Genomic DNA, 10,000 nt, shown 5'->3' with positions numbered 1-10,000 from the left:
CATAGTTTTAATTATTGAGATAGCACATCTGTCAACCTTATGATAGTGCTTATTCAAAGCAGCAGTATACTGAAATAAGATAATAAAGGACAATTCCAGCGAAAATGAACCTAGGGGTTAATAATGTGTACCGAGTTGAACGTTCTCTGGGATATGTTCTCATGCTAATCGAATGCGTCTCTAACAAGTTACTGCAAATCGGTGGTTAGCTGCTAAGGCTAGCTTTTGGGGCAGATGGTAAATCACAATTTTGTACCACTAACAAGGCTCAAAATAGCACCACACTTCAACGGTAGCATAATGAGGGTCCCTACATGTAAACCAAAGCATTGAGAACTTTGTAAGTGTACAGACAGTTTATTAAAAAGATAGATTATAAAGACAGTAGCGTTCATGTTTACATGCGGACGCCATCTTGGAAGACACAGCGACTCCTTTGAAATGATATAAAACAATGAATACAAAATATTGAGAGCAAAATCTTAAAGGACAATTCCGGCGCAAAATGAACTTAGGGGTTAATAACATATGTGTACCGAGTCAACCGTTCTCAGGGACATGTTCTCATGCTAATCAAACGCATCTCTAGCTTTAAACAAGCTACTGCAAACCGGTGGTTAGCTGCTAACGCTAACGTTAGCGTTCATGTTTACATGCGGACGCCATCTTGGAAAACAGTCATGAGCAGTCGAACGACGAACGCCGTGCAACCAGTAACCAGTAACATAGCTCAAACACGGCGTTCGTGATTCGACTGCTCATGACTGTTTTCCAAGATGGCGCCCACATGTAAACATGAACGCTAACGTTAGCGTTAGCAGCTAACCACCGGTTTGCAGTAGCTTGTTTAAAGCTAGAGATGCGTTTGATTAGCATGAGAACATGTCCCTGAGAACGGTTGACTCGGTACACATATGTTATTAACCCCTAAGTTCATTTTGCGCCGGAATTGTCCTTTAAGATTTTGCTCTCAATATTTTGTATTCATTGTTTTATATCATTTCAAAGGAGTCGCTGTGTCTTAAAGAAACTAAAGGGGCTCTTGTGTCTCAGTTTGTGAAATTAAGGCCTGATCTATCCCATAATAATTATTTAAATATTTTCTTTCCAATGTTCGGAGGGGTGTCATATCTAGTTTTATAGCAGTTTTTTCTTTTTCTTTAGGCTGTTCCAGAAACAGCCGGAATCAAGTTCCCTGACTTCAAATCAGCGGGAGTCACACTGCGCAGTCAGAGGGTGAGTATAGCTGGATCATATTAAGGTATTAAAACTACAAGTAGTATTCCGAAACGCATCTGCAACGTAAAACTTCCCTTTGGCTCTCAAACACCAGTGAGGAACTTAAAAGACCAATCTCAAACAAAGAACAAACCTGCAAACTACAGTAATAAATAATCCCACATTTTAAGAACTTATATTTCTTTCTACTGTGTTGACATTATCCATCAATTAAGTATGTTTATACCACTATTAATATCAAAACCATTTTAGCGAAGCTTGACCCTGCTGTTGATGTATGTGAGAAACCAGAATGTCTGACTTGAGCTAGCTATCTCGCATTAGCACTGTGATGATTAATTCTGTTAGTGACTTGCTAATATCTTTAAGACCTGGCAAGGGGACTCTTATTCATCTTCAAGACTGATGAGGAGCTGCCGCTCTCTATGGGAAATACATTAGCATGGCTAAAGGAGTGGAGTACCCCTCTAGCTAATCAGTCAGACAGAGTTCAGTGGATAAAGACATTTTGATCTGGCCTACTGAAGTGCATTTCATACGAATTAAAAGCACTGAGATGGAGCTGTTTATCCTAATATCCCCGGCACCTTAAATCACACCCTTGTGTGTGTTGGCGTGTGTGTCTCTCTGTGTGTTGTGATTCAGATGAAACTGCCCAGCTCTGTAGGCCAGAAGAAGATCAAGGCCATTGAGCAGATCCTGCTAGACCAAGGAGTGGGTAAGTGTGAATAAACATTAGCAATCTGCTAACATTTCTAAGTTTTACATTTTGAACTCTCCTCTGCAACAGACTTACGCCGGAAACACACTGCACGCGGAAGCGCCGTGTTGCGGAGCTATTTTCATTTCGGTGCCCCTTGTTATCCAATCTGTCTGGCCACACCGGCTGCGATCAGGCGCGAGCGGTCGCGCCGACCCACGTGCTACGGCAAACATTTTGATGTCTCCTCTTTTTCTTCCGCAAGCCACGAACGAATGTGTCAAGCCAGGCAGGTAATACAGGAAGGTCACAGTGCAGCTGGATTACAAAATAAAACAAATTTCAATATGAGAGAGAGAGAGAGAGAGAGATTGATTACGTTATTGCGTTACAATACAAGGACCCTAAATTAGGTATTTGGTGATCTTGGTTTGAATAACAATCGTTTTAAATTAATATTCTGACATTTTTTAAATGTATACAAATAGAAAAGAGAGCAGTGTGGTTTAACAGCAGTAAGCTTACACATAGGAGCTATTTCTTGGCTAACACTACCTGGGCACAATCTAAGATGTCCTCTACTCATTTTGAAGTTGTCTGATGACATTGGAGGGTTTTAAAGATTTGGCTTCTCATTTGGTTGTACCATACTGAGGATACTAACTACATCTGCTGGTCTAGACTGACTATCAAGGCTTTTGGAAACACAACAATCTACACTATCTAAGCTGCATACTGAATCAAAATCCCTGTACCGAACAGTTTGGGACCAATACATCCATCGGTTACAGTACACCATCGTCTTCTGCTCACAATTGTAAACTAATTTTGTGGTGTTTTCATCAAAGTGCTTTAATGTTATTTCCATTCATCTTTGCCTTTGTGTCTGTCTGTGGATCCAGATCTTAACCCCATGCCCACAGAGGAGATTGTTCAGATGTTCAATGAGCTGCGTAGCGACTTAGTGCTGCTGTATGAGCTGAAGCAGGCCCACAGCAATTGTGAATACGAACAACAGATGCTGCGTCATCGCTATGAGGCCCTACTGAAGGCTGGCAGCGGAGGCGGGTTTGGTGGAACTATAGGGGCTGGACCCCCAGCCGCAATGCAGGTTGGAGAACTCAATGCCACCAACAGCACTACAGCATCCACCCCAGGGGGTGAAGCTCCATCCTGGCCCAGTGCAGACGACATCAAGGTGGAAGCCAAGGAACAAATCATTGATGTTGTAGGAGCACCACTTACCCCCAACTCAGTAAGTCTGTTTAGCATTGATCCAAACTCCTGAACCTTTACCAAAAATGGACTGAAGATATCTTTTCTGTTTTTAAGTATTTTGGACCAAGTCCTAGTCAAATCTAGCCTGGTTGACACCAGACCCTTCTCAGTTATAACTGAGAGTGGGTCTGGGCAAGCTTCATTCGCAGCTCATTTCCAAAGGGGCGTTGGCAACGGACGCCGCTCAAATGCCTCTGGGCGCAATTGGATAGTCCTTCAACCAATCAGACCAACGATCTGGGTGATGTAGCAGCAACAGCGGCATCAACGGGTTGCTGCGCTTTGGTAGCCGTCATGTTGAATGTAAACAAAAAGCTGCTCGGCATCGCTGCGCTATCGTCATCGTGTAAAGCCCGCCTCAACGGTTGTGATTGGTGCCTCGATTTGGAAAAATTGGAAATGGGCTTGAATGGGCTCTTGGCCAGACTGACTTGCAGAGCAAATCTCAAATTTGCTGGAAGTTCGTCAGGGTTTTCCCAGGCTAAGTCAACTCTCAAGTCTTTAGAGGTCAAGTCTCATCTCTAGGAGACGTGACTTGCAAGTCAAAAAACAAGTTTTTCCTGTCTGTCAATGCTTAGTATGAAAATCACAATAGCACAATGGCCAAAATCACACCAAATATTTATTTGTTAATGGAAAACTAGACATTTAATGTCCAGTTGCAAGTAATAAATCAAAGCATCTGTATGTGTCAAATAGTTCAATGAGAACACTCAAAACAAAGTACTTAAGAGTATAACTTAACAGATGTTGACTAAACTTAAGTTTGTTTTTGTAACATTATAACTAATGGCCAGATTTAACAAATTCTGTACTAATTCAGTTAACTTAAAATTTAAAGGCAGTTAAGGCAATGGCCACTCATATTTTTATGTGTATGTTACATTTCTTACAGTGAATGTTGAGTGCTGTCTGTGATGATTGCATGTCTTTCATTTTGAATGTCAGAAGAATACAGATGTATAGGATAGAAAGTAACATCAGACTCTTAAATCGGTATTACAAAGATTAGTTTAGATTGAGGAGCACGCAGGCTTGTGACATGATGGACAAAAAACTTTAACTAAATGAAAGGCAGTTTAATGCAGATGCACAACTTAAATAATTAGGTTCAACTTCAGTTTTAATAGTTAGTTACTCAGCGCATGAACCGTTACATATGGATGACAGGTATGTTTTCAGTCATGTCAAACGGTCTTTTCAGCAGTTAAGATCATTTAGATAAATTGAATGGCAACGTTTTGGTACTAGACCTTCATCAGGCAAAATTTGGGCATTTTTGGCATTTTGCCTGATGGTCTAGTACCGAAACAATGCCATTACATTTATGTTTATGTGTTTATGTATTTGTAAGGTAGACAGTGTGCGGGAGTTTGTTTGCAAATATGATAATCCTGTCATTAATTAAACAGCATTCTTTATTTATGTCCAGCTTGCTCTAGAAATGGCCTTTGATTGTTAACTGGTGAAATACTCTAATGCCTGTTAGGAAATCCCTGCTAGACTGTGATGTGATTGTTTTGTGTGTCACATTGCAGCGCAAACGGAGAGAGTCGGCATCCAGCTCGTCTTCAGTGAAAAAGGTGAAGAAGCCTTGATGAGCACAAGAGCACCAGCTGGTACACGGTGGAGGACAAAGGACCGTGTAAGTTAGTCTGGTCATAGCGGAGAAGGCCACAAGTTTTATGGTTGGACAAGAGGGACACAGGGGAGCAGGACACAACATTACGTAGAAGGACCACTGACGACACACATACACACACACACCTTTTCACCTACCAGCAAGACCTCTCCAACCCCTCCCCATCTGGCCTGCCCAGCATCTTTGTGACAAAGGCAACAACTGAGTGACATTTCATTCCATTACTGCTCGTCTCCCTTCCTCCACCATTGCTCAGCCTTAGATGAGGCAAGATCAACTGTAAATTGCCAGGCCGAGCTAATCGGGACATGGGGAAGAAGGTGGGAATGACTGGGTAATTGAAATGAATTGGAATGAAAGAAGAGACTCTGGGAGTGGGAGGCCCTTGAGATGCAATGCTCATTTGACCCATCTGAGGTTTTTTTGTAGGCTAATCATGCCATAGTGTTTACTGGAAATGTGTTTTTGTGTGAGCCTGTAGTACCCCCTGTAGCAACCCAGAGTGTGTCTCTCTCTCTCTCTCTCTCTGATGGACGGTGGTTCCAGCTGCTGTCCATGCTCATTTTTGACCTAATGGGGCTGACTTGTGTTGTTTGTCCTCGGGTGACCTTGAAGATGCTTTAGTCAACGATTCAATAAACCTCATTGTTTTTTTGCTTACTGCGTGTTATGCATGTTTATGCTATAGTAGTCCCTCTCACCTTTCAAGCACTCTTTCTCAGATGAGATCTTAACTTGGAGGTAATTAGTGTTGAATACACATTTGCCAGGGAAATTGTAGGATCAAGACATTCTTACCTTACCTGTCATTTAAGTTAAGTGACAACTAATGACTTCATTAATATGATAATTAAGCAGTGATCATTCTTACGTTGGCACAGCTTCTGAAACTACATTAGGTTCCCTCCCCATAATTTTGCTAATTGCATGTCAATTATGTCGTTTAGTCTACTTAGACATTAATTTCTATGCTAATTTTGTCCAGAAGAGGGGAGTCATGTGATCTAGACTTGCATCAGACTTTGCAAAAATGCAAGTATTTCAGGTACTGCAGTCTGCCATTTCCTAGGGTATTTTTATGGTCCTCATCACATCTCTTGGTCTATAACCAAAAAACGTTCATTTGGGCACTTCTAATGGTTTTTGGATTACAAATGAAGGTGTTGAACGTATGATCTTAACTTAATATGCAGGTGCAATTTTGTCAAATAATTTATTCAAAAGCAAAAAAATAGTACAACTTTTTATTAAAACTACCGGTGTCTTTGGTAAAGTCTTGATCCTCTTCAGAAACCTGTCATAGGTGAAATCACTCTACAACATCCAGTGGAGGCTGCATCATCACTACAATCAAAACATCTTCATTTACTTCTCTAATAAGCTCTCTAAAGTTACAGGGATAAACCCATCCACACACTGTATGCCGTTTGATTGAGAGAGAGGGGAAAAGAGTGAGAGAAGGCAAGTAAACATGGGTAAAATGGATTCTCCGTGTCTATATTTCATGTTGAAAATTGGCTCATAAATCCAGTGGTTTGATCTATGGAACCCGTCGTTGCTTGAAAAAAACCTCTGTAAATGTGTAATTTCTCCCTTGACAGAACACAGCCGAAAGGCTATCTTTCTTTTGCTTCCTCCTCCCCTCCCTCTCCCCTTTCTCTCTGTCTTTCATTCTCCCTCCCTCTCTCTACTGGCCTGGTGTTGGATTAATGCTCTGCTCTCTTCCCCTCTCTCCTTTCATGCCCCTCTGATATCTTCTTTTCATCACCGCTCATCCATTTATCAGAACTGGGGCTTCTCTCTCCCTCTCTATCTCTCAATATCTAAACTCATCTTAAGTTATATGGCAGGTATCTTGTAAGATAGGCTTCAAGAAAGTGGAGGTTATTAATAAATACTAGTCTAAATTGAAAATAGGTGGGCAAGGATGCATCACTGGCCACATGTGAATGATAAAGACCCCCAGCAGGTCCGATCTAGCTCCATCTGCCATGAGCTCCATCCCAGCTACAGTGTACGTTCTGCAACACTGATGTGAAAAGCATGAGGCAGAACACCACGGCGGAGTGTCTTATAATGTGGTTGTGATGGCATTGAGATGGGATCTCTTTATCAAGGCCAGGCTGAGGCTTTAATCACGGCCTAAGAGGTGCGCTGGCTGTTTATCATAATTGAACTGTATCCAGGCTAATCGCTGGCATACGTCACTGTCGAGGGGTCGCTCGGCCGCACCAGCAGCGATGCTGGTGGTGGTGATTGAACACACAGTTAAGAGAAAAGATGTGTACTGAGGCACATAAGGCAGGAAGAGGCAGGTAATAGCAGATGTGATAGAACCCTGTTCAAATACATCACACCTCGAGGTAATCGCTGATGTGACAATGATTAGATTGTCAATGCCTCCGTGCTGTGTGGCACACTGCTTTATACCCATTATGTCGCATACAATCACTGACTACTACAAGGGGAAGAGGCAGGAATGGTGTAAAACGAGTGTAAGGACAGGGTCTGGATAATTTCTTTCCTAAGCTCGGGATTGAGCACTTACTATATGGGCCATAGCAAATGTCCAAAACAGACTTTCACCTCCGTGCCCCTCTCTCATCTCCATGTTTCTCACTTTGACTTTCACCTCCTTCTATTGAGGTCACCTTGAGGGAGAAAACTTTTAATCGTTGTTCCACATCAAATTCACCTATGTCCTCTGGGACATGGAGCTGCAACAAAGGGGAGGGGAGATAAAACTGCAGGTTGGAAAATCACAATTGCCCACAGGGCTGGACAGTGGAAGACATTTCCACTGGATTTTTTTTTTCCTAGTGGGGGAAGGCCTGCTACAACACAAACCCAATCACTGGCACTAAGCAGTGCTTACAGCTAGGCATTAACCCCACTGTCCACTCTCCACATTAAAGCCCCGGGGAGGCAGACGAGAGTGGAGTGGAGTAGAGCGGACTAAATCTAGACTTCCTATTCCCCAGTACTGTGCTGCTCTCGGGAACTTCTCTGGTCAGGTGGTGTTGTCTTTCAAGGTGTCCTACCTTGAAAAGAAGGAACTGCATAGGATGGTGATTGTATAGTGTACAAAAGACAAACCAGGTGCATTTAAGTGAAATATGTGTTACTTGTTTCCACATCCCGCAGATACAGAGCAGCATTAGCATTCGTTTGGATTATTCTCCTTTTAGCTGTGTTTTAGTCTCTACCAAATCCTTAGAAAATGACCAGGTTCTTTAGCGGCTAAATTCTCACTCTCAATGTTCACCAGCTAGTCGCTAACGGTGTCTGCTGTTTGGTGCTGAGCAGGTCTTGTGCAGTGTGTTTATCACAGCTTTAACACCAACAGCTGCCTGCTGCGGCTGCAAAGGAGGTTGATAAGAGTGGTGAGAGTGAACCAAAAGAGGGGAAATGTAGATTTGGATGATAATTCTCTGTGGGTTTATCACATGTGGTTTTACCCCTTTCACATAACCTATTGTCATTTGATTCATTGTAAATGTAAAAAAAACAATCTTGATTAGTGTAGCTTTAAGGATGTCCGATGTATAAAGAAATATTTCTAAACACAAAAGAGAAGGTTAACCATAAAATTGTACAGTATACATCGCATGTATGCATGTCCAAGTTTGGACTTTTATTTTATTGTCTATCTGAGCTAACATGATGAAGAAAGAGAGTCATATAGGGGTGAGCAGAGTGTGTCTGTTCAGGTCAGAGTTGTGATTGTATGCGGACTATAAATGAGACCAGGTTGGACAGATCAGCTCCGCTCTGTTCTACCATCAGCCCTCAGAAGCAAACCGGTTTGATTTGATTTGTCAGTGAGAGATAGAGAGGCCTGTGAACAGTATGTGACAGAGTTACCTCGGCAAACCAATGCAGCGGCGAATGTCCATCTCTTTACCTGCACAAGCACAATTCTAACAAAGAAAAAAAAAATCCAATTTACCATGCGGATCCACAGCTGTCACGGCAGGGGAATTAAACATTACCCATAACTCACTGGGGGTGCTGAGCAGGTCAGCAGACCACAGGGATGGTAACATCACTCTGGGGTGCAATAAGAAAAGATTTTAACCTCTGACTCCTTTACTAGGGCTGCTGGCAGAACCCCTCCCCTCTAACAGCAGCTTTCAAGCATGCTGGTTTACAATCTTTGGTTAAGTTGACGACTCAACTTACCGGTACACACCTTACCACTCATCGCTCAAATTTCTCCCTAACACAAACAGGAAGACATGGGGAAATGTCAGCATAAATGCAATGTTTTCCACTCCGCTGGGTCCTGGAGCAGTTCCTGTGATGCTCGTAGGGGGTTGCTGAGATCCTGTAGCTGCTAGCGTCCCGGTGTTGTCACCCACACAGGCTGACTGCTTGCCTGGCTGGCCCGCCACCACCAGTGCCTCAATTACCTGACTGACGTTTCATTAGCGCCTGCAGCTGATCCCGTGGCTGAGAGGCAGTGGGGCACAGAGGAGCATGGAGCTAGAGAGAGAGAAGGGGGAAGAGAAAGAGGCTTCAACGCATTACATTCTCATGCGCTGTCGGAGTCACAGCTCTGAGCACAGCCACACAGCCAATCATTACATTGCAGTCATTTAGTACATGCTCTTATTGAGCGGGACTGTGTATACTAAAATAGAGCTGGCTGGGTTTTTATCAGGTAACACCAGTTCTGAGCTGACATTCACATACCTGCTCTGTGTGTGTGTGTGTGTGTGTGTGTGTGTGTGTGTGTGTGTGTGTGTGTGTGTGTGTGTGTGTGTGTTTGCGTGTGTTTGCGTGTGTGCGTGTGTGTGTACGTGCACATGTGAAATAAGGTAGCAGCTAGAAGTTTCTATGAGACAAATCAGTCTGATGCAGTGTACTGAGGTTTATCTCTTCTTGTGTTTCTCTGTGAGTATGCTTACGTATGTGTGGAACTGTATGTATGTATATATATATATATATATATATATATATATATATATATATATATATATAGCTATATATATATATATATATATATATCTATATATATATATATATATATATATATATATATATATATATATATATATTTATGCATACCTGGGTTTATGTGTGTGGCCGTTCCATCCTTGCTTGGGGTTAGTGCAGACCATGTCAGAGATGATCCAGGG

At 42.4% G+C, this 10,000-nt stretch overlaps 1 protein-coding gene across 3 annotated transcripts in view; it reads left to right on the top strand.

The window, feature by feature from the left end:
- The window catches only part of dmap1 (DNA methyltransferase 1 associated protein 1), a 21,592-nt gene that overhangs the window by 2,748 nt on the left and 8,844 nt on the right, over positions 1-10,000 (top strand). Inside the window, exons 7-11 of one of the 3 annotated variants that reach the window (XR_004106282.2) lie at positions 1,165-1,236; positions 1,885-1,957; positions 2,842-3,194; positions 4,756-4,837; positions 4,880-4,970. Coding sequence is in view for 2 of the 3 variants with exons in the window: in XM_031307384.2 (XP_031163244.1) it covers positions 1,165-1,236; positions 1,885-1,957; positions 2,842-3,194; positions 4,756-4,815 (558 nt within the window). In the remaining variant the exon portion in view is untranslated. Of the gene's footprint in view, positions 1-1,164; positions 1,237-1,884; positions 1,958-2,841; positions 3,195-4,755; positions 5,520-10,000 lie in introns of those variants that run through there. The other 2 variants (XM_031307384.2, XM_031307383.2) reach the window with 2 other exon arrangements.

The sequence above is a fragment of the Sander lucioperca genome, chromosome 11 (genome assembly GCF_008315115.2).
Source record: "Sander lucioperca isolate FBNREF2018 chromosome 11, SLUC_FBN_1.2, whole genome shotgun sequence".
NCBI lineage: Eukaryota > Metazoa > Chordata > Actinopteri > Perciformes > Percidae > Sander > Sander lucioperca.
The sequence above is the reverse complement of the archived record's forward strand: the minus strand, read 5'-3'. Positions and strand labels throughout refer to the sequence as shown.